This window comes from Capsicum annuum, chromosome 7, assembly GCF_002878395.1.
Source record: "Capsicum annuum cultivar UCD-10X-F1 chromosome 7, UCD10Xv1.1, whole genome shotgun sequence".
NCBI classification, from domain to species: domain Eukaryota; kingdom Viridiplantae; phylum Streptophyta; class Magnoliopsida; order Solanales; family Solanaceae; genus Capsicum; species Capsicum annuum.
The window spans coordinates 216,817,327-216,842,346 of record NC_061117.1 but is presented as its reverse complement, the minus strand read 5'-3'; the positions used below and the strand labels follow the sequence as shown (position 1 = coordinate 216,842,346).

At 35.0% G+C, this 25,020-nt stretch overlaps 2 protein-coding genes and 2 pseudogenes across 2 annotated transcripts; 2 read left to right on the top strand and 2 right to left on the bottom strand.

Moving 5' to 3' along the window:
* Positions 1–13,380: 13,380 nt before the first annotated feature.
* LOC107878533 (probable glutathione S-transferase) lies at positions 13,381–15,707 on the bottom strand. Its single transcript, XM_016725555.2, has 2 exons — positions 15,234–15,707; positions 13,381–14,018 (listed from the first exon to the last, which is right to left on the bottom strand). Exons 1-2 carry the CDS (start codon positions 15,555–15,557, stop codon positions 13,674–13,676), a joined length of 669 nt encoding a protein of 222 aa, XP_016581041.2. The 5' UTR covers positions 15,558–15,707; the 3' UTR covers positions 13,381–13,673.
* A 2,380-nt stretch (positions 15,708–18,087) lies between these two features.
* Positions 18,088–20,445, bottom strand: LOC107878534 (annotated as a pseudogene).
* Positions 20,446–20,869: 424 nt separating this feature from the next.
* On the top strand, positions 20,870–22,923 carry LOC107878532 (probable glutathione S-transferase). Its single transcript, XM_016725554.2, has 2 exons — positions 20,870–21,343; positions 22,334–22,923. Exons 1-2 carry the CDS (start codon positions 21,020–21,022, stop codon positions 22,676–22,678), a joined length of 669 nt encoding a protein of 222 aa, XP_016581040.1. The 5' UTR covers positions 20,870–21,019; the 3' UTR covers positions 22,679–22,923.
* Positions 22,924–23,055: 132 nt separating this feature from the next.
* LOC107877371 lies at positions 23,056–24,599 on the top strand (annotated as a pseudogene).
* The last annotated feature ends 421 nt before the right edge of the window (positions 24,600–25,020 follow it).

The following is a 25,020-nucleotide window of genomic DNA, read 5'->3' as shown; positions in this document are numbered from 1 at the left end:
AAGTATGTACACACATGCTATGAAACTTATTTTTGCCCAAATAGTCATGACCTGTAGGAAACAATCTATGTTCATGTACCGTACCGGCGTGGTACCCGATCCAACATAAATATAGAAGTACGGCGTGGTACCCGATCCAACATAAATGTAAACGTACCGGCGTGGTATCCGATCCAACATAAATGTAAACGTACCAGCGTGGTACCTGATCCAACATAAATATAAACGTACAGGCGTGGTACCCGATCCAACATAAATATAAACAAGTATTATCAATATCAATTTACGTAACCTCACAGCATACAACATAATGTACCAAGTTTACAAGTACACATAAAGTTATAAGACAATTCCATCATGTCAATGTTCAATAAACATTTATACACGAATCAACAATCCAAACATCAATAATTTCGAGCATGTACGAATATCAATCCACAAGTATCCAATTTAAGAGCGTACACATAATTAAGTCGAGTCTAAACTCCAATTAAACCCTAATCTACCTCAACCGAAGAATCTAAGTGCAAGCTAATTTGCAGGGTCTTACCCTTCCTTACAGTCTTTAAATGATCAACATCTGCTCCAATATACAATCCTTATAAGAATACGAATCTAATAACATCAATTTACTCATTATATCTCAATCACTAACAAATTATTAATTTATCATTATTCTAAATTGGCATGATAGTTCTACGAACGACACTAGAAGTAACACATTTTAATACCTACAGAATCCTAGTCACTCTATTGAATTAACTTCATTAATGAATTTTTGTCCTTATTAAGGATGGGTTTACATTACCCCAATTCTGTTAACATATACCTAACTACCAGAAGATAACAATAAAGGAAATAAGTTAACTATTAGTAAAAGTCAAGTTGTATCATCACTTAATCATTAGTCCATCCTTATTAGGCTTAGTTTGTCGTGGAAATCTTGTGAGAAATAGTAGCAGCGCTACTCTTTAGTGCACGCACAAAATAATTTTTCTAATTATGCTGCGAATCAACCTTAGCCCATTGATTAGCAGCATTACCTTGTCATTACCCTGCTAATTAATCAATGTAAAATTATTAGGAATTAACTTTAATCTGGAGAAGTCGCCCTTTTCAAAACAGTGAATGGGAGAAGAAAATATGCTAACTGCCGTATTTACCTAACCCCAACTTTCTGATGGAATTAATATTATTAATCATTAAACCCTTTTCACCTAATTTATTATATTGGCTACATAAATAAGTAAATTATAATTTTGACCCACTAAATCACTAATTATATAAAATTTTTGAAACTTCTAATAAATTATCGAAATTTATTCGAAACCTCAAGAAAATAAATCAGATATGTACATTGACCTAAAAGTACATTCCGGACTTATTAAAAATGCTACAACACTAATCCGAGGTCTTCTAGATAAAGGTTGACCATTATCGGATTTAACTATATTAAAACTCGATAATTCAACTAATGACTTAATTTATTTCCAAACATCTCAAGAATTGTAGCTACTCATTCTGTGAGTCATAATCCACATATACAAACTACGGGGAACGCTAAAATAGAGAAGATGAAAAAATTTCACAAACGATCGGGAGGGTCGTTACACTTGTAATGTGAATTAATTATTTGAAAATGGTTAAGTGTAGTGACTTGAAATGTGAATTAGTTATTTGAAAATGGCTAAGTATAGTGACTTGAAATGTCTACTAGTTATTTGAAAATGGTTAAGTGTAGTGACTTGAAATGTGTACTAGTAACTTGAAAATGGTTAAGTGTAGTTACTTCAAAATGGTTAATTATAGTGACTTGAAATGTCACTTAGCAACTTCTAAATGAATTGAGTGTAGTGACTTGAAATGTGTACTAGTGAATAAGTTATCTAAAAATTATTAAGTGTAGTGACTTAAAAATGATTACGTATAGTTACTTGAAATTGCGAACTTGTGACTTGAAAATGGTTAAGTGTAGTTACTTGAACTTGTGAACTTGTGACTTGAAAATGGTTAAGTGTAGTCACTTGAAAATGATTAAGTATATTGACTTGAAATGTGATTTAGTTAATTAAAAATAGTTAAGTGTAGTGATTTGAAATGTGTACTAGTGACTTGAAAATATTTTAAGTGTGGTGACTTGCAATGTGTACTAGTAACTTGAAAATAGTAAGTGTAGTCACATGAAATATGAACTAATGACTTGATTTTTATATGTTGTGATGTAAACTTGCATACAAATGACATCCGATGGTGACGGTGATTGGACTCATCCTGATAAGAGTTCGAAGTCAACTGCTAAAAAGAAATCTAGGACGCCTATAGACTCTAATGAAAAAACTTTAGGATTGTTCAAGTGGTTTGGTGGTTGTTGGATTAATTATTAAGTGTTTTGGATTTTGAATTTGATTGTTTAAGTGTTGTTGATTTGAATTACTTAAATGTTTTGATAATGTAGCGTGTTGTATGGTTATTTTAGAAATGTGTACTGCATGAGGCTATATATATTAAATTTTATTTTTATTTGGCAGGTGGAATGCAGGAAATGCATATTTTTGCATCCAAAGAAAATGCAGAAAAGCGACGGACATGGTCCCTTTTGTCCGTCGCTTTCTTGAATTTTTTAAAAATAAATTTTAAAAAATACGACGTTGTCCATCGCTTTTTGTCTTCATTATGAAAAAAAAATTATTTTTCTAAAAATACAACGGACAGTGTCATTTTTGAATTTTTTTTTCTTTAATAAAATGACGATGTACGTCATTTTTCGTTCATCATGTGTTCTTCACATGAAGAAAAAAATAGAAAAAAATAACGCACAACGTTGATTTTTCTAAAAGTAACTAAATTTTTTTTTTCAAAAAGCAATACTGTCCGTCGTTAAAAAAGCAACGCAAACCATCGTTTCAAAAAACAACGGGTCTTTTTTGCGACGAAAAAAAATGACGCTTTTTCGTCATTTTTGGCCAAAAAAGTGATGCTGGGCGTTGCTTTTAGCCGTCACTTTTTGGCATCTTTTTAGTAGTTAAATCTCCCTTACAAGCTAAAGAAAAGTGTTGACATTTTGCCTTCTAGATTGGTATCTGTTACAGTTTAGTTAATAGCATACTAACGTTTTGTTAATAACATATGTTGTTTCATTAGCTAATTTCCAACAAAATGTAAGAAAAATTAACCATAATGACCTTACAATTTTTATAAATATTCACTAAATTAATGATAATGTCTTTTGAATCTTCTAACCTGAAAAAGAGGTGAGTAGTTTAAAAGAATGCAATTAAATTTTTTTTTTTTAAGGTTTATACTACATCAAACAAATAGGAAAATTTAAGAAAAATCTCAAGTAAAGATGAACTTTTAAAATAAAATAATAGAAATAAATCTGCAAAAAAAAAAGATAAATAAAGATAGAGAGGTGCTACATCACTTTGTCTATAATTGTTGGCCAATAGCGGCTTGAACAGTCACTGCTTTACAATCTACCAAAGCCTAATAATAATAAAATAAGAAGAAGAATATTAAGTGGAAATAGTAGTAATTAATTAAAAACAATTAGCACTATCAAAATTATTAAAGAAATCGAAGAGAAAGATACATTACCTGTCAATGTCATTGTTAAAGCAGAAACACAAAATAAATAATGTTTTCACAGATATTTCATTACAACAGAAAAAAAAGAGTTCAGAAACTGATCACACACGGAAAAAAATAGAAATGATAATTAAATATAAATCCACAGAGAGTTAAATATAAAGAATTACAAAAAAATAAAAAGGTAGAATTATTAGTCAATGCCAAGTTCTAGAAGAGAAACTAAAGAGTGTAAATATTTGACAAAGAGAAGCACCTCAAATCTCCAGACCAGATGTTATCAAATGAATTGAGAACCATAAAGCAGTGGCCATGTTCGAAGAGAACTGACCTCACAAGGAAGATCAATGATAGGGACAACCATCGGCTATCTGGAGGTGACATGTCGATTCGTGTGCAAAGTGACAATGATGTATTGCCCCCGACTGATTCATTTACGAAGAGAAGCGCTCTTTTGAAATCTCCAAGATCTTTTGTTTGTTTGTCCGAGAGTAGCAAAAGAATGGGGAATATGCTACTTGACTTTCACATCCTCATCAAATACGACCTTGAACACTCACATTGATCAATGTCTTCTTGGGGAGTCATCAACAGTCAAGTAGATACTAAATCCTAAGGTGGTTAAGTAGAGGATCTTGATAGGAAGAATAGAACTAACTGGGCTTCAAACCCAAATAAATAGGATACTCTTGAAGAACATGGCAGCTAAAAGATGCTTAAGGCAAGGGGATCCATGTCACACTGTTTGTTTGTTCTACTAATGGAATACTTGAACATATGTCTCAACACTTGAAGAAGGACTCCAATTTTAACTACCATCCTATTTATCAAAGATTGGGGATAAAACACTTACATTTGCAGATGACCTACTATTGTTATTATGGAGCATGTTCAATCTGTCCACCTATTGAGGAATAAATTGAATATGTTCTTTTCAACATCAGGATTGAAAGATATTGCCTCACTAAGTCGAAGTGTAATTTAAGAAGTAGGAAATCAAGTAATCAAGTAATAATTAAGATTACACAGCTCATCCATTAAGAGGAGATCCCTACAATCGTCAATGTCACGATTTCTTGAAAGAATTAACTTAAGGCCTACGAGGCGGCGAACTGTTGCTATCACTCTTGCTGGAGCTCCTCCTTCTTAAAGGCCTACATTTTCATGAATCACAAGCATATCAAACTCGATAACATAATAACAACCTGACAATTCCAACTCTGTTTTGCGTCATTTCTATATTCAAATTGCAAAATTGTCTATAAAGGGTCTTAGATTTAGAGTCACGCAAGCTAAAAAAACCCCTACCATATGAATAACTAACTAAAGCAAGAATCTAAAATCCAAAATAATAGCAAACACACAAGGCAAATACAATTATAAGTAAGAGATTGCATAGAAACCACCTCCTTCTAGGATTGTGTCTCCTTGAAATCTTGCGGGGACCCTAAATACAATAAGCAAATTATATCCAAATCAAACAATGTAATGGTTTGACCCAAAGGAGAAAAGTAAACAATAATCTAACAGATAAGCTTGTAAAAGTAAAGTCCCAAATACAGACCTTGCGAGGACCGAGAAAAGAAAAATAGGATGATGACCTCCCACGTCTTGCAGCTGGACCCCTTTGTTCATTAATGCTTTAAAAGGTGTCAATTAGTTCCTAGTTTTTAGCTAGTAAAAGTAGTGTTAGTTTAGTTTAATTAATTAGTATGATAAAAGTAGTGGGCACGTTTATCCACTAATTTTTTAGTTGCTTATTTTTAGCTAATACTTGGGTCTATAATTCAGGGTAATGGTGAGATTGACAAGGATGTCACGTATCGTATTGGGGAAGGGTGGTTGAAGTGGAGGCTCGCTTCAGAGTCCTTTGTGATAAGAAGGTGCCTCCGAAGCTTAAAGGTAAGTTTTAAAGAGTGGTAGTCCGAACGACTATGTTGTATGGAGCGGAGTGTTGGCCAGTTAAAAACTCCCACATCCAAAAGGTGAAGGTGGCGAAGATGCGAATATTGCGATGGGTGTGTGGACATACTAGGAAAGACAGGGTGAGGAATGAGATTATTCGGGAGAAGGTGGGAGTTGCCTCGGTGGAGGGTAAGTTGCAAGAGGAGGGGCCCTGATGCTCCAGTGTGGAGGTGTGAGACTCTGGATAGGGATGGTTTTAGGTGGGATAGAGGTAGACCAAAGAAATTAGGCATGATATGGAGCAATTATAACTTACAGAGGACATGACCCTTGATAGGAAGGTGTGGAGGACACGGATTAGGGTAGAGGGTTAGAGAGTGGGAGCGCAGAGGTAGTAATAGGGCTAGTGGTGTTGGCTTTTTTGCATCCCGTACTACTTTATTATACACTTATTTTTGTGTTTGTTATAATGGTAGTTTGTTTTGTGTACCATGCTAGTTTATATGCTCTTACTTTTTATATTTGTTATACTGTTATTGGTCCAAGCCGGGGTTCTATCGAAAACAGCCTCTCTACTTCTGTTGAGGTAGTGGTATGGTCTGCGTACACTCTACCCTCTCCAGACCCCACTAGGTGGGAATACACTGGGTATGTTGTTGTTGTTGTTGTACTAGTTGGTTGTAAGCCTATTTAATAGGCCATTGCTGCAATTCTTCCAATTGCAATAAAACAACTTCTAATAAATACTCTCTCTGTTTTTTACGTTCTCTTTTATATCCCAATAATATTTTTGGTATCAGAGCAAGCAACAATCTAAAAAATTGGGCAATAAATTGAGAGCAGTCCATGGCAAGCAACAATTTCAACTCATTTTCTCAGCCCCTAATTCCAATATTTGAAGGGGAAAAATATTATCTTTGGAGCCTCAAAATGAAAACAATGTTCAATTTCCAAGAGCTATGGGATTTGGTGGACAGGGTTATGTTAAGCCAAATTCGGCACCGGCTCAACCTAGCGATCAACTACGGGAGACTCACAAGAAATATACAAAGGCACTATTTCTCATCCAATCGGCACTGGACGATGAAATTTTTCCAGAATTGAAACTGCAACAACCTCCAACCAAGCATGGAAAACTCTGAAGCAAGAGTATTTGAGCGACAAGAAGGTAATTACTGTGAAACTACAAACATTTCATTGTGAGTTTGAAAATTTGGCCATGAAAGATAAAAGATTTGTGCAGGAATATATGTTTAAGGTGTCTGGAGTTATTAATCACATAAAAACATATGGTGAAAATATTAATAATGAAACATTCGTGAGTAAAGTGTTGAGAAGTCTAACAAAAGGCTTTGACCATGTTGTTGCTCCAATAGAAGAATCTAAGGACCTTTCTACTTATAATTTTGATGAATTAATTAGTTCATTGTTAGCCCATGAAGTTCGGATTAGTAGGTCCTACGAAAAGGTGGAGGAGAAAACTTTCCAGGCAAAGGGGGAGTCTTTTTACAAAGGAAAATCAGAATATTTAGGTGGTCGAGGTAGAGGACGAGGTGGTTACCGAGGTCAAGGTCATGGAAACGGCAGAGGAAGAGGCTAATTTAGTGACCAATGTCAAAACAGAAACAACATTATGTGTAGATATTGCAAGAAGTTGGGTCACATAGAAGTTGATTGCTAGACCAAACAGAGGGACGGCCAAAAGCAAGCAAATTTGATAGAGGAAGTTGAAGAAGTAAGTAAGTTATTCATGACTCAATCTTCTACCGATGATGGCCTTAATGGAGTGTGGTTCATGGACAGTGGGTGCTCAGACCATATGTCCAGAACGAGGTCACTATTTAAAGAACTTGACGAATCCCAAAAAACTGAGGTCCGACTTGTAGACAACAAGCCAATGAAAGTTAAAGGAAAAGGTACAATTGCTATCAAAACCACCTAGGGTAATTGTAACGCCCCGTGTTTCGGGCTAGAATGAAAATCGTCATTTCTATGCGTAGATGATCCAAAAGCCATAAATCCTATGCAAATTTTCTATGTTAATCAAGTATGTAGTGTGGTAACCTATTTGAGCATGAATTGAGATCATAAAGGTCCCCTAACTCAAGGTCAAGTTGAAAGTTTTCCTATCGTTCGAGTTTTAGTGAGCGTCGAAACTTGAGTCATCTCCAATCTACTATATCTCCTTGTATATAACAAACTGTGTGTCCTACTATATATCAAATGAAAAAACTTCGAATTATCTTTCCATCGATACCAAATTCGCCTAAAACGAACACTCGGTGAAGAAGTTAGAGCATTTTTAGTGTCAGCATTCCCGATTGACTGGCCACCGCATCGCGATGAGCCTTAAATTGACAATTGTCAATTCCAGTAGCTCACCGTGATTTCCAGCGCATCGTGGTGAAGCCTTTTACGGCGTTCCAGTCTGGGATTTTAAATTCCAAGGTCAAATTAGACATTTCTCATGGCCCCAAACCTATCCAAACACGGGATTTAATCCCAAATACACCTAAACACATACACTTTCACCAAAATTCATCAAGAACGCTCTCTAGGGTTTCAAACAAGAATCCCAAATAATTCAAGATTCAACCGTGAGTTTTTGAATATAATTAGAGATTTGGAATCCCCAATCCATAAGATTCAAGAATCATTCATTATTCTCCGAAATCGAGGTACGCGGGGTTTTCCTAAAATCTCATGGGCATAGAAATCATGATTTTAAGAAAGGGGTTTTCAGATTTATGAATACATTTATGCTTTAGAAATCTTGACGGTATTGTTTTGGTCTTTTGACCTTCCCCATATTGATTTGAAATTGTATATATATAAGTATGTTATTTAAGTTAATATTCCAATTGAGAGCATGACTCACATGAAATCCCTCTCTTGGTGTGATTGTTCCCATGTTTCACATGATATGGATTGTTTTTGAAATGCATCTTGAAAAGCATGTTACGAAGTGTCTTGATTTATGAATGATTTGGTTATGAGTCTTGAATTCAAAAGAGAGGGTTGTTTGTATTGAAAAAGGTTGAAAATACATATAATGAAAGAGTGCATGGATTTTGCCAAAAGCACATGACCACCTTACGTTTGAAGAGTTCTTGCATAGTTTTGACTTATGCTTTCAAAACATGAAATCTCTTATACTATTTGCATGTTTGGGTGGTCTGAACTATGTTTTAATGAAAAAATTATGCATGATGCATTATGGCTCAGAATTAGGACTTGCAAGTCTTGGTGTGACGATACCAATTCAGATTATGCCATGGTAATTCAGAACAGAATAGAATGCATGTTTAAAGTCAGAATTTTCAAATGTTGAAAACTAGAATAATGCATGATTTAGAACAAGATAAAATTAGGCATAAAGAGAGCTTAGGTGGTTCCCTAAAGAAGGCATGAGTTTAGATAAATCATTGCCCAAAACCGTGATTTGACAATTCGGCTATATTATATTATGCTGGCCTAGTGTTGTGTGGCGTATCAGAATCAGAAACTCCAACCCTTGCGGCACACTCGGGTTGGGGGCTTCCCCGCCAAGCCAATGACGGATTCCATACTGTCCGTGGAATATCAGAATTGTAGGGGAGTGCCACTTAACTCAGAATTAATACGAAGATTAGAAACTGCATTGTCAAGAATGATTTATGACTTTTCAGAAAGGTGCCCATGCGTTTTAGAACTATTTCATGTATGACATTTTGACAAATTGCTCTCCAACTATTTTATATATATATACAAATTTTATTTTGGATTACTTTGCGTACTAGTACATCTGTATTGACCCCCCCTCCTCCCTCCAAGTTCTGAGGCTCTGTCTAGGGGTCCAGAAAAGGAGTAGATTGTTATCAGACAGAGTTGCAATGTTCAGTTGGCGAGCCTTCTTTATTCTAGAAGGCCTGTCTTTTCAGATTATGTCACTTATTTTAGTTTTGGTCTACTGGGGGCCTTGTCCCAGATTTCATATAGTTGTCAGATTTTCGTGTAGTAGATAATTCGCAGACTGAGTCAGATGTTATTTAGATATAGTTGATCTACAGCTTCCATACTTATGTTGAATTCAGAATTGACCATGTTTCCATAGCAGATTATGTTTTCGCATCTTCTTTTATTATATGAATGTTGTGCATAATTACCAGATAGAGAAGGGCATCCCGGGCCTTCGTGGTTTGGGATATTCGTCACAGCCAGGCCCTAGTTTGGGTCGTGACAGTAATGTAAAACTATTACATGATATGCAGTATGTTCCTAATTTGGTTCATAACCTGTTAAGTGCTGGGCAATTGATAACTGGTGGTTACTCTATTTTGTTTGATGATTATGGTTGCACTATTTATGATATGAAATTTGGGCAAAATATTGTAACCATTTCTATGAGACAAAATCATATGTTTCCTTTAGAAGTCTCTAGTGTGCAAAATTCTGCTTTAGTTACGAAATCTAGTGATACTAGTTTATGGTATCTAAGGTATGGACATCTGAATGTTAAAGGACTGAAATTGTTGGCTCAAAATAATATGGTTGTTGGGCTATATAAAATTGATGGTCTTGAGTTTTGTGAAGGACGTGTCTACTGAAAGCAAAGTAGAGTCTCATTTCCTGTAAACAAGGCTTGGAGGGCTTCAAGTTGTCTTGAATTGGTGCACACTGATGTTTGTGGTCCGATGAGTATTGAATCCTTAGGTGGAAGTCGATATTTTTTGTTGTTTGCTGATGATTATAGTTGAATTGTTGGGTTTATTTCTTGAAGTTCAAATTTGAAACCTTTGAGAATTTCAGGAAATTCAAGGCATTAGTAGAGAAGCAAAGTGGATGTTCTTTAAAGGCTCTCCGTTCGAATGTAGGCGGTGAATTTACTTTTAAAGAATTTAATGAATTTTGTGAAAAAGATGATATTCATAGGGAGTTGACAACAACCGCACACCGGAGCAAAATGGAGTGGCCGAACGAAAGAATCAGACAATGGTTGAAATGGCTTGAACCATGATGAAAGAAGCAGAACTTCCAATGAAATTTTGGGCAGAAGCAGTGGCAATGACAGTGTATCTTCTCAATATCTCACCAATAAAGACAGTCATGAATCAAACTCCATATGAAGCTTGGAAGGGCAGGAAGCCACGGGTAAGCTATCTAAAAGTTTTTGGTTGTTTAGCATATGCTTTGGATACTTCTTCATCTCGCTCAAACTTGATGTGAAATCAGAAAAATGTGTTTTTGTGAGCTATAGTACTCAATCCAAAGCATATAAATTGTATAACCCAAAGAGTGGCAAAATTATTGTAAGCAGGGATGTTAGGTTCAATGAGGCAAGAAGTTGGGCTTGGAATGATGGACCAACAGGTTCTTTAGTTTCTGATGGTGCACCCAAGTCACCTGTTGCTAAACAATCGGCACCAGTAATATCTGAAATAATTGAAGAATCTTCAACAGAGCCAAGTCCACTTAGAAGATCAATAAGAGACAAGAAACCAAATCCCAGATACTCTAACAATATATATACTTCTTGTTTCAGATCCCATATATTATATAGAAACAGCTGGAAAAGAAGAGTGGCAACAAGCAATGGTGGAAGAAATCAAAGTTGTTGAAAAGAATGAAACCTGGGAATTAGTTAATTTACCAGAAGGAAAGAACATTATTAGCCTGAAATGGGTGTATCAAACAAAGTACTCTACTGATGGATCTGTTCAGAAGCACAAAGCTTGGCTTGTTGCAAAAGGATATGCACAATAGCAAGGAGTTGATTTTGATGAAACATTCTCTCCCGTTGCACGCTTTGAAACGGTGAGAACTCTCTTAGCTCTTGCTGCTCAACTCTTTTGGCAAGTTTACCAATTTGATATTAAGTCTGCCTTCTTAAATGGAGAACTGGAGGAAGAAGTTTATGTTTCTCAACCTGAAAGTTTTGTTATGAGCGGACAAGAAAGTAAAGTGTACAGGTTGAAAAAGGCCTTATATGGCCTAAAGCAAGCCCTGCGGGTATGGTATAGCAAGATCGGCTCTTATCTCCTGGGGAATGGATTTGAAAGGAGTAAAAATGAGCCAACTCTCTATGTGAAGAAGCAAGGTGTTATATCTTGGAGTTCAAAGAAGCAAGAGATTGTGGCCTTGTCATCGTCCGAAGTAAAATATATTGCTACTACTGCATCATCTGTCAAGCGGTTAGGCTAAAGAAGTTGCATGATGATGTCTTTTAGGAGCAGGCTGCTGCAACTGATATTTTCTACGATAGCAAAGCAACTATTGCAAATTTGCAATGACAAAAAATCCGGCATTTCACAGTAGGACAAAGCATATTGATATTTGGTACCACTTCATATGAGATTTGGTATCAAGTGGAAGCATTGTCTTGAAACATTGTGGCACAAGTGAACAAGTTGCTGATATTCTAACAAAAGCGCTTCCAGTTGAGAAGCATGAGTACTTCAGATTGCAGATGGGAGTACAAGCTTTGAAGCAAGGGAGAGTGTTGATTAATGCTTTAAAAGCTATCAATTAGTTCCTAGTTTTTAGCTAGTAAAAGTAGTGCTAGTTTAGTTTAGTTAGTTAGCATGATAGAAGTAGTGGGCATGTTTATCCACTAATCTTTTAGTTGCTTATTCTTAGCTAATACTAGTTGGTTGTAAGCCTATTTAATAGGCCACTGCTGCAGATCTTTCAATTGCAATAAAACAATTTCTGATAAATACTCTCTATTTTTTACGTTCTCTTTTATATCCCAACACCCTTCCCCTATACCTGAAGCAATTCATGAATAAATATTACTTACTTGTATAAACAGGAAATGGCATTCTTTCATAAATTTAATAACATTATGTTCTCGGATAATAGTGTCGTAAATATTAGATATACCCAAAGAAAGAAACCAGGCATCAGAACACGCCATGAAGGAAGAGAAAAAACGTATGCACATTTAAAATGAGGAAGAGATGCATAAAAGGAAAAACTACAGACCGCACCTAATAGCAACAGACAAGTAGTTCAAAGACACGAAACAAAATTTGATACAATTAGACACTACACATTTAGCGATAAAGATTATACAAATTTATGCATTACCGCCTAGGAGAGATGGATCTTGATCGTGAACGGATAGGCCTCCTAATAGGTGAACGGCTGGATCGACGACCAATCGGAGATCTTCTGTGTGGACTTCTAGCGCGTCCTGGAGAACTACATACAAAGATAAGGAGACAAAGATACCATGAACTATCATTGTGAGTTATAAATGTACATAAGCTTCATCAGTTCGAGAGATGGTAACGTTTTAATTAATATGGAATGACAGTCTGTCCTTATTGGGATTGTTTTTCTAATAAATGTGTATATTATCTTAATTTTTTCACCAAAAGAATGAGTAAAAATTTTCAAAAAAATGAGAAAAAAAGATAAATGCAAATGGTGGCCTCTTAGACATGCCACATCACCATGGTCTTGATTCTCTTTTATATATATATATATAGATTCATCTGTCAAATTTAATTCCTACACTAGCACTGTGACCTGCTAGTTAACATGGGCAATGGGCTGCTGCTTAGAACTAATTCACTGGTTCTTCATGCATTTGTGATGGGTCAGCTAAGAGTGAATATTATTTATTTATTGCTAGATGACTATCTTCAAGTCAAAATGTGTTGAAAATATTCACTCATGTCTACAATTGGAATAGTTTGCTTTCACTGTGAATAATGGGGATTGTCAATAACTCAATATCATTTGCTGCTCTGTATATACAAAATTCGAGTGCATATGCTTCTGTACTGCTGCTAGATATATATTGCACTCATTAGGTAAATGAGCCTGGTTTACTTTGCTCATGAAATGGGAGTGTTTCAACAGTTTATTACTATGTTTCTGACAGTATAAAGTGGAATCATATAGCCAATCTCAACTTGTTTAGAACTAAAACGTAGTTATTGTTACAGTAGATGGGGCTACTAAAAAGAGTGTTCACTTCTCACTACGGAGAGGAGAAGCCCCAAAACTAGAAGCAAGGACTACAAAGGCTAATCCTCAACAGGACGCAAGCTAAGAGTCCCTTTATTACGAGTACAAGTAGAATTTACACTATAACCAAACAAACATTTCAAATCTTGAGAAAACAACACAAGAAGGCACACTGAAGTGTCTTTTGCCAATACATTATGATGCATAATTGCATAAGCATATGTTTATTCAAGTCCAATCATCTGCCTAACAAGTTTTGCAAACTCAAGGACCTTCTGTTGGTCTGGCAAAGTCTTAGCAACAGTGTCCCTCTGCATGCACCTCTTGCCCCAAGCCACAATCTTTGGGCACTCAGCTTCTATGCTGAAGTTACCATAAGTCTCATAGGTAAGAAACCAGCCGTAGAACCCAATCAGAGCAATATCCAAATAACCAAAGTTATCCCCTCCAAAATAAGTCTCGTCTCCAAGTACTCCCTCCAGCACTTTAAGGACTTCTATGAGTTCTTTCTTAGCTGCCTCCAGCTCATCTCCCTTTGTTGTATGCATCTTCTTTGCAGGATCATACAACTGAAATTTCAACATAAACAGGAATAGGATTAACCAAGACTATATAACGAGATAATGTACTATTTGTTCAACTAATGTGAAACTTTAATACCACAATCCTTAGGACTGAGAACCTGAAGCATGGGAAACCTAGCTTATGAAGTGAGGATTAACCAAGATTATATAACAAGACAATGTTCTATTTCTTAAACTAATATAAAACTCTTAACACCCTGGAAGCCTAGGACTGACCATCTGGAGGAGCACCGGGGACTAGCTTGTGAAGTGAAGATTAACCAAGACTATATTGTGAGACAATATTCCATTTCTTCAACTAATTTGAACCTCTAATACCCTGCACCCTACGACTGAGCATCTGGGGTGGTGGGGGGGGTCCGTTGGAGCTAGCTAAGAAGTGAAGATTAACAAGGACTATTTATTACGAGACAATATATCATTTCTACAACCTAAGTTTATCGGACTCGGGTGCAGGTGTTTGATACGGCCATACGGGTACAGATCTAGGTCGGATCCTTCATGATCTAATTTTAAGATTCAGACATATGGATCCATTAAGATACGGGTGCAGGGATTCGACTAAAAATAATTCAAATATCTAAAGATAGAGTTATAAAACCTAAATTATGAGATATATGTGAAAAACTTGAGGTTGAAATACTGGTCGAGGGGGGAATTCTAGAAGGAGATAAAAGGAAAAGGAGTGCCACAAAAGTTTCTTCATATAAGGAACTTCAATTTTACCTTAGCTTTTGTTTTAATGATAGAAACCATGAATCTGTTCGGAATTTCTCCATTGATTTTTATCAAAGTATCCAAACTTAATTAACTAGATCCGATACGGATCCACGTCTATACCCACACCTTGTCGTGCCGACACAACTACGGCACCAAAAGTGAAGAGTTCGAGCAACTTAGTCTACAACCAGTGCGAACCACTAATACCTCATGCCTATGGACTGAACATCTTTGACTATGGACAACATAATAAGAAGGCCAACATTAGGTATAAAAAAGAATAAAAATGAGCCTAACACTAATAACATGTTTACAAAGTGGACATTGACTTAATAACGTAACCTCAAAAGCTAACTCATCAGATCACAATCAACCAAGACTACAAGAAAATAACCTTTTATACTCTCAACCAACCAATGTGAAACTCTAATAACACAACACAACAATACTTCAATCCCAAATTAGTATGAATGAATTTACCTTCTTGTCAATGTAGTCAGCCCAGAATCTAGCTTGTGCTCTGTCATAAGGATCAGAAGGAAGCAAAGGAGCTTTATCCTTCCACACTTCATCAATGTACTCAACTCCAATAAAAGACTCACAGATTGGTTTTCCATTGTGAATCAAAACCGGTATTTTCTTGTGTATAGGATTCATCTGTAAAAGCAGTGGACTTTTGACGTAACCCACCAATTCCTCTTCTCTATACTCATATTTTACCTCTTTTTCTTCAAGTGCAATCCTTGGCCTAATACCGAACACACTGGCCCAGAAACCCAACAGAATCACCTCATCATTAGCCATTTTTGTTAGTATCAACAACAGAAGAAAGCAAGTCAACAAGAAGGAAGCACAATTTTTCTACTACATAGTTGCTAGTTTTACATTATTATTTAATAGTAAATAGTACTTGCATGCCTTCAATTTTCGATTTTTTTTTTGTGTGTGTGCATATGTAGTGTCGTGGTCCATACACAGTTTGGGGTGGCGTGAAAGATGATTTGAAGGTCAGTTATGTGTTAACATCAACATGATTGATGCTCTCTTTATTTCAAAATAAATAAATTATTTAGCTATTTTTTAATGTTAAAAATAAATTAATTATTCATTTTTTGAGAGACATGTTGAAAATTTCTTTTAATTTTGCCGTTTCATTTAATAAAATTCTTAAGTACTTCACATTATCTAGGAGAGTAATTTAAAAATAATTAAAGGAGTAATAGTGAAAAATAAACTACAATTTATGTCCTAAAAGATTTTTCTTAAGGAGTGTGTCACACTCAACAACAAAACAAACTTAGTGTATTTCCATAAAGTGGGGTTTGAGGAGTGTAAAATGTACGCAATCCATACCGCTACTTTCGAAGAAGTAGAGAAACTGTTTCTAATAGACCTCCGGCTCAAAAAATGTGTCATACCCAACAATTCAATTATTTTGGTATGAAAAAGTATTATCTTAGATGTTTATAAATTAATATGGTATTTGATTTGTAATTTATAAATTCATATAATTGATGATGTACAAGTAATAAGGGAATATGTATATTATATTAGGCTTAAGTATCGCCAGACACCTAAAATTGTCCCGAAAATTCACTTAGACCCCTCAACTAGGGTTTGTACCTATTAGGCCCCTAACCTACCCGAAATTGATCCATCAAGCCTATATTGCCTATGTGGCACTCCGCGTGTTGTCCACTCAATAGGAGTGCGTGAAGCACGTTTACTTTTAATAAATAACGAATGAAAACGTGTCAGGTGGCACTGAGGGCCCAAAATTTTTTTTTTAATAAAATAAAACTTTTTTAAAAAAAGGCTCCCCCACCCAATCCGATACCCCCACCCTCTCTTCAGCTTCTTTCCCACTCTTCTTACTCATTTTTTTTCTTAAACTTAATTTACCTTCCAATTTTTCTTTTTTCCTCCTTTTTTGTTCTTAATTTTGAATTTATCTTTGAATTCGATTTGAATTTTATTATTCTTAGTTCGATCTTATTTTATTTCTTTTCCGCCATTAGTTTGCCGGAAAAAAAAGAAACTTTACCGGATAGTTTGCCGGAAAAAATGAAACTTTGTCAATTTACCTCCCATTTTTTCTACTTTTTCTCCTATTTTGTTCTTAGTTTTGAATTTATCTTTAAATTCGATTTGAATTTTTTTATTCTTAGTTCGATCTTATTCTTAATTCTTTTCCGCCATTAGTTTGTCGAAAAAATGGAGTTTAGCCGGAAAAAATAGAACTTTACCGGAAAAATGTAAATTCATTTTTTATTCACAAATCAACAAAAATATAAATTTAATTCAATTTACAAAATTGTAAATTTAATTCAACAAAATTGTAAAGAAGAGGAGGGTGTGGGGGGTGGGGGCAGGGGCGGGGTTGGGGGTTTATTTTTTGAAAAAATAAATTATAATTTAATTAGTTATGGAATATTTTTTAATTAATTTTGAATTCAATGCCAAGTGTCATCATTTAATTCGTCGTTTGTGCCACGTCACGCGAGTGTAACACCCTCTATGTACTTTTTGCTGATTGTGTAAAAAAGGCTTGATTGGATTAAAATTTGGGTGGGTTAGGAAAATAATAGGTACAGGTCTTAGTTGAGAAATCTGTGAATTTTTGGAACAATTTTAGGTGTCTCATAATGAATTAACCCATTATATTATGTAGGATAGAATGTACCTAATACATAATAACTAAATCTCGCATAAGAAATACTCCTAGTACCCTTTAGTTTTTTAATCCATCGAATTAGGTAATACTCGAGATTCGTTCCCCCAACGTTCTTGTCTTTTTTTTTTTCTTTGAAAATTTTATAATATTTTATTTGTGAGCTAAACAATCATGTGTGATTATAAATTATACGTATATTTTTATAATATCAGTTACAAACCTTTAATTATTTAATATTATGTTTTAAAAAATTAATATCTACCCTGACTACGTACTTAGTGATACATAAAATTTATTAATATTTCTTATGGGCAAGGAGTTGTTCTAATGCTAGTGGGATCAATAAATAAGGACAGATCACCTAATTTTGTTCTTAGTCATTTTGGAACTGTCGAGTGCTAATTGACTGAATATGCTTTGACAGCTATGGTGAAGTATCTCTGACGGATTCAGATTTGCTCTAGTGGATATGTTTTATAAAATGATTGTTTAGTTTATCAAAAGATATGATGTTGATTTGGAACAAGATAAAAGGGTGAAAATGAGCCTGGTTTACTTTGATCATGAAATGGGACAGTGTTTCATCGGATTATTACTATGTTTCTGACAGAACAAAGTGGAATCATATAGTCGATCTCAACTTATTTAGAACTAAAACGTAGTTATTATTATAGTAGATGGTGCTATTAAAAAAGGCGCTTTCTCATTACGGAGAGGAGAAGCCCCAAAACTAGAAGCAAGGACTACAAAAGCTGACCCTCGACAGGACACAAGCTAAGAGTCCCTTTATTAAAAGTACAAGTAGAACTTACAGTATGACCAAACAAACATTTCAAATCTTGAGAAAACAACACAAGAAGGCACACTGAAGTGTCTTTTTTCAATACATTATGATGCATAATTGCATAATCATATGCTTATTCAATTCCAAGCCTCTGCCTAATAAGTTTTGGAAGCTCAAGGATCTTCCGTTGGTCTGGCAAAGTCTTAGCAACACTGTCCCTCTGCATGCACCTATTTCCCCAACCCACAATCTTTGGGCCCTCAGCCTCTATGCTGAAGTTAAAATAAGTCTGATAGGTAGGAAACCAGCCATAGAACCCAATCAGAGCAATATCCAAATAACCAAAGTTATCCCCTCCAAAATAAGTCGTCTCCAAGTACTCCCTCCAGCATTTTAAGGACTTCTATGAGATCTCTTTTAGCAGCCTCCAGCTCATCACCCTTTGTTATATGTATCTTCTTTGCAGGATCATACAACTGAAATTTCAACAAACATGGGAATAGGATTTACCAAGACTATATAACAATAACTAGTGTGAAACTTTAATACCGCAATGCCTAGGTCTGAGAACTTGAAGCACCAGAAACGTAGCTTATGAAGTAAGGATTAACCAAGACTATATAACTGAGACTATTCTATTTCTTAAAAAAGTATAAAACTCTAACACCCTCGAAGCCTAGGACTGGCCATCTGGAGGAGCACTGGGAACTAGCTTGTGAAGTGAAGATTAACTAAGACCATAGAGAGACAATATTTCATTTCTTCAACTATTTTGAAGCTCTAACACCCTGCACGCCTACGACTGAGCATCTGGGGTGTGGGGGAGCTAGCTAAGAAGTGAAGATTAACAAAGACTATTTATTTAGATCACAATCAACCAAGACTACAAGAAAATAACATTTTATACTCTCAACCAACCAATGTGAAACTCTAATAACACAACACAAGAATGCTTCAATCCCAAATTAGTGTGAATTTACCTTCTTGTCAATGTAGTCAGCCCAGAATCTAGCTTGTGCTCTCTCATAAGGATCAGAAGGAAGCAAAAGAGCTTTATCCTTCCACATTTCATCAATGTACTCAACTTCAATAAGAGACTCACAGATTGGTTTTCCATTGTGAATCAAAACTGGGATTTTCTTGTGTATGGGATTCATCGGTAGAAGCAGTGGACTTTTGTTATTACCCACCAATAGCTCTTCTCTGTACTCATATTTTACCTCTTTTTCTTCAAGTGCAATCCTTGGCCTAATGCCAAACACACTGGCCGAGAAACCCAACAGAATCACCTCATCCTCAGCCATTTGTGATGAATCAAGAAGAAAGCAGAATTTTGCTACTACTCATTTGCTAGTTCTACATTATTATATTGTATGTCGTGTGATAGTTGATTTGAAGGTGAGTTATGTGTAAAAATCTGCATGATTGATACCGCCTTAACTGGTTATAAATTAATATGATGTTTGTTTTGAAATTTAGAAATTTGTATAACAAATACTGCACAAGTTATTATAAGAAAATATGTATATTATGTTATGCAGTATAAAAATAATTAAAGTACATAATAGTCTTGGGATAAACTGTGGAATTCCATGTTTGGTTGATGGGATAAGTTAGTAATAGGATTACTTATCCCACCATATAAGTTATCCCATATATATGGTGGGATAATTAATCTCGGGATTAATTATTTTGGGATAACTTGTTCCCAACCAAACGAAGGTAAGGGATCGTTTAGTTTAAGGTACAAAAACAAATAATCCTGGAATAAAATAATAATCTCGAGATAAAATTTATAATGCTACGTTTGGTTGGTAATATTTGGGATAACTTATCCCGAAACTAATAAATAGTATCGAGATAAGTTATCCACCCATTGGTGGGATAACAATCCTATCATTATTTATTCTTGGGATAAAATTAGAAAAAGACAAAATTACCCCTACCTATATTCAAATAAAATTTCTTAGCTGCCTAGCAGGTAAACTAGTTATGTATTCAGATTAGGCAAAATGCTCCATTGAACCCTGTACTATGTCAGTTTTGTAAGTTGGACACTTTTACTTACATATTTGTCATCTGGACCCCTGAACCCACGAAAAAACTACATTTTAAACACTTTTTTGGAGAGTGTAACACACTCTCCCATGTGATCTGCCACGCATGCCACGTCATCTGCCACGTCATTTAAAAAAAATAAAAAAATAGAACAGTATTACATTAAATTCCAAATCATTTTTAAAATGCTACATAACAAATTAAATATTAAAATTAATTAAATTAAATAAGAAAAATTTATAAATTGTAGAAAAATTTGAATAATCATGCTTTTAAAATTTGAAAAATTTAAATAACCATTTTTAAAATAAAAAAATAAAAAAAATAATAAAAAAAAGTATTACATTAAAATTAATTAAATATAAAAATAAATTTAATTAATTAATTTAAATTTTAAATTTAAATTAGTAAAAATTAATTAATTAAAATTCTTAACTAATTAATTTATTTAAATTAATTAAATTTTAAATTAATTAATTTATCAAATTTAAAATTCTTACCTAATTTAAATAAATTTTAATTAAATAATGAATTAATTTAAATATGATTTACATATTTAAAATATTTAATTTAAATTAATTGTTGGGGGAGAGGCTGATCTGTTTTTGATTTTGACCACAACCTAACGGATCGAAAATAGAAGGCATCCAAGTGCTGTACCTGTATATATATACTAGTAGCAAATGAGCAATCCTGGGAAACTTCTTCTTTCTTTTCTTGACTTGCATTCTTGTTCTTGATACAACAAAAATGGCTAATGATGAGGTGATTCTGTTGGGTTTCTGGCCAAGCATGTTTGGCATGAGGCCTAGGATTGCACTTGAAGAAAAAGAGGTAAAATATGAGTATAGAGAAGAGGAATTGATGGAAGCCAACAAGAGTCCACTGCTTTTACAGATGAATCCTATCCACAAGAAAATACCAGTTTTGATTCACAATGGAAAACCAATCTGTGAGTCTTTTATTGCAGTTGAGTATATTGATGAAGTGTGGAAGGATAAAGCCCCTTTGCTTCCTTCCGATCCTTATGACAGAGCACAAGCTAGATTCTGGGCTGACTACATTGACAAAAAGGTAAATTTCATACCCTTTAGGATTCTTGTTTGGTGTTGTATTAGGGGACTAGTTTCACATTGGTTGGATGAGAGTGAAATGTTGTCCCACCTTCAGTGTGGGATAAAGATAACATTACAATCTCGAGATAACTAGTATTGGGACAAGTTCCCGCGATTTTATCTTAACAAAATATGGGATAAGCTATTCTAAAACTAATCATGTGATTAGTTATCCCTTGTTCCTCGTGGCTAACGAGCACTTAAAGTTATCCTTTTAACTATGTTATTCGAGCTTTAAATGTTCGGTCCTAGGCGTGTGAGGGTATTAGAGTTACACATCAGTTGGGGTTAAAGGTAAAATTCATACCCTTTCCCGATCCAAACTAATTTGGGATTGAAACATTGTCGTCTTGTATGTTAGAGTTTCACATTGGTTGCTTGAGAATATATATGTTATTTCCTTTTGGGGTTAAATTATTATGTCAATGTCCACTTTGTTAGCATGTTATTAGAGCTAAATCCATCTTTATTTTTTATATATCTGATGTTGGCCTTCTTATTATACTGTCCACGGTCAAGATGTTTTCCTAGGTATTAGGTATTAGGTATTAGCATTTCGCATTAGTTGTAGAAATGGAATATTGTTTGGTAATAATTGTCTTGTGAATCTTCACTTCTTAAGCTAGTTCCCCACACTCCAGATGCTCAGTCGTAGGCATGCAGGGTGTTAGTGTTTCACATTAGTTGAAGAAATAGAATATTGTCATATAGTCTTGGTTAATTCTATTCCTCACTTCATAAACTAGGTCTCCCACCTCTAGATGCTCAGTCCTAGGCGTTGGGGGTATTAGAGTTTTACATTAGTTGAAGAAATGGAATATCATCTCGGTATATATTCTTGGGTAACCCTTACTTCAGAAGTGCACTTTCTTAACACGAACAAACTCTTCTTAGTTTTGTGGCAACAAGTGATCACCATTTTCTTTTTCTATGTTTATTGAAATTTCAGTTGTATATTCCTGCAAAGACGATACATATAACAAAGGGAGATGAGCAGGAGGCTGCTACGAAAGAATTCATAGAAGTCCTTAAAGTGCTGGAGGGAGTACTGGGAGACAAGGCTTATTTTGGAGGGGATAACTTTGGTTATTTGGATATTGCTCTGATTGGGTTCTACTGCTGGTTTCATACCTATGAGACTTACGGTAACTTCAGCATAGAGGCTGAGTGCCCAAAGATTGTGGCTTGGGGCAAGAGGTGCATGCAGATGGACAGTGTGGCGAAGATTTTGCCAGACCAACAGAAGGTCCTTAAGCTTGCAAAAGTTCTTAGGCAGATATATGGACTTGAATAACATATGCTTATGCAATTAGGCATCATAATGTATTGAAAAAAAGGCACCTCGTCCTGCCTTATTCAGTTGTTATTTGAAGATTTGAATTGTTTGTTTGTACTTTGGTCTTAGTCTAAGATTTGAATAAAGGGACTCTTAGGCCTTAGCTTGTGTCCTGTTGGGAGTTAGCTTTTGTGGTCTTGTAATCTAATTCTGTGGTATTTTTCGTGATGAGAAGTAATAAAGAGCATCATCTACAACAACAATAACGACATCTCAGTTACAAACAAGTTGGTATTAAGTATATGATTCTATTTTGTGTTCAAATTAAACCAGACTCACTTTTATAATGAGACCAATATTATTATATCTAGTTGTCTATAGCCTTGAAGGGAGCCTTGGAGTAACTGGTAAAGTTGGTAAAGTTGCTGCCGTGTGACCAGGAGGTCACGGGTTCAAGCCTTGGAAATAGCCTCTGGCAGAAATGCAAGGTAAGGCTGCATACGATACACCCTTGTGGTGGGGCCCTTCCCCGACACCACGCATAGCGGTAACTTTAGTTCACCGGGCTGCCCTTTAATTGTCTATAGCCTTATGTACTCCGGTTTTGTGTCTTCAGATGAATTCAGACTCAGCTTTGGCTGTGTTTTGTTGCATTGGTCATTTGTCATGCAATGATGCATCATAATGTAAGATCAAAAAAGAGAGTAAGAGACTCAAATTTACATAAAAGGAAGTACGTAGTACATATGATATCTAAATTTATTTTTAAGAAGAATATTTTCTTACAACTGTACATGCTTAAGAGTTAAGAGTAGGTAGAAAATCGAATCTTGTGACACTGAAAAGTATAGGTAGATGAAAGACACGTGCATGTATGTATGTAAAACTAGCAAATATCAGTACTAGTAATTGTTATAAACAAATAAAATTCTTCTTCACACTTTCTTGCTTTCTTCTTCATACAACAAAAATGGCTAACAATGAGGTAATTCTGTTGAATTTCTGGCCTAGCATGTTTGGTCTGGGTCTAAGGGTTGCACTTGCTGAAAAAGAGGTAAATTATGAGTACAAAGAAGAGGACTTTATGAGTGGCAAAAGTCCTCTGCTTTTAGAGATGAATCCTATCCACAAGTTCGTTCCAGTTTTGATTCACAACGGAAAACCAATTTGTGTGTCACTAGTTGGAGTACATTGATGAAGTGTGGAAGGACAAAGCCCCTTTGCTCCCTTTTGATCCTTATAAGAGAGCGCAAGCTAGGTTCTAGCTAGCTTGACTACATTGACAAGAAGGCAAATTGATAGCCCTTCCCTTTTGTCTTTCTATGAATTAATTGTATTATTGGAGTAGTTTCACATTGGTTGGTTAGTTGGTTATGATGAGTGAAATGTTGTTTTCGTCAATGACGACCTAATGATCTTTGTAAGAAGATATGGACAACAAAAGGAGAAGAGCAAGAGGCAGCTAAGAAAGATTTCATAGAATGCCTTAAGGTGCTGGAGGGAGCACTAGGAGACAAGCCCTATTTTGGAGGGGATAACTTTGGTTTTGTGGATATTGCTTTGATTGGGTTCTACAGTTGGTTTTATGCCTATGAGACTTATGGTAACTTTAGCACAGAGGCTGAGTGCCCAAAGTTTGTGGCATGGATCAAGAGGTGCATGCAGAGGGACAGTGTTGCCAAGTCCTTGCCTGACCAACATAAGGTCCTTGAGTTTGTTCAGACGCTAAGAAAGAAGTATGGAATTGAATATACATATATGCTTATCTAATTTATGCATCATAATGTACTAAAAGGTGACTTCTTGAGTTGTAACTTCATATTTGCAAAATTTTGTTTGGTGATAGTGTATTAAAAAAGGGCATTTCATTGTTCCTTCTTGTGTAATCCGCTGCATCTACTCTTTTAATGAGAAGTAGTCACTTTTTTTCATGAAACATAATTATGTTTCAATTTAAAACAAGTTGAAGATCCGCTATATAATTCTACCCTATTCCATCAAGAACATAATAAACTGATCAGAATAATTTATACTATTTTATTTTTTCTCGATCCTTGTTTGTTCTATTTTTATTTTTTTGAAAGAACGGGATGTGATTTCACCCTTTTATCTTGTTTCAAATCTGCACCCTATCTTTTGATAAATAAAACAACCTTTAGCAAATCTGAATCCATTAGAGAGTACATATTCAGTCAATCGACATTCGACAGTTCAAAACTGACTAGAACAAGAACAAAATTAGGTGATCTGTCCTTGTTTATTGATCCCACTGCCTTATTCCTTGCCGGTAAGAAATATTAATAAACTTTATCTATCACTAAGTATTCAAGATAGATATTATTTTTTTAAAACCACAATAT

Bases quoted from the DNA above. Each gene is read 5' to 3' on its own strand.
- LOC107878533 (XM_016725555.2), bottom strand. From the start codon at position 15,557: ATGGCTAATGATGAGGTGATTCTGTTGGGTTTCTGGGCCAGTGTGTTC. The intron at 14,019-15,233 runs GTAAATTCATTC...TTGAAATTTCAG, and splicing joins CTGACTACATTGACAAGAAG to TTGTATGATCCTGCAAAGAA.
- LOC107878532 (XM_016725554.2), top strand. From the start codon at position 21,020: ATGGCTAATGATGAGGTGATTCTGTTGGGTTTCTGGCCAAGCATGTTT. The intron at 21,344-22,333 runs GTAAATTTCATA...TTGAAATTTCAG, and splicing joins CTGACTACATTGACAAAAAG to TTGTATATTCCTGCAAAGAC.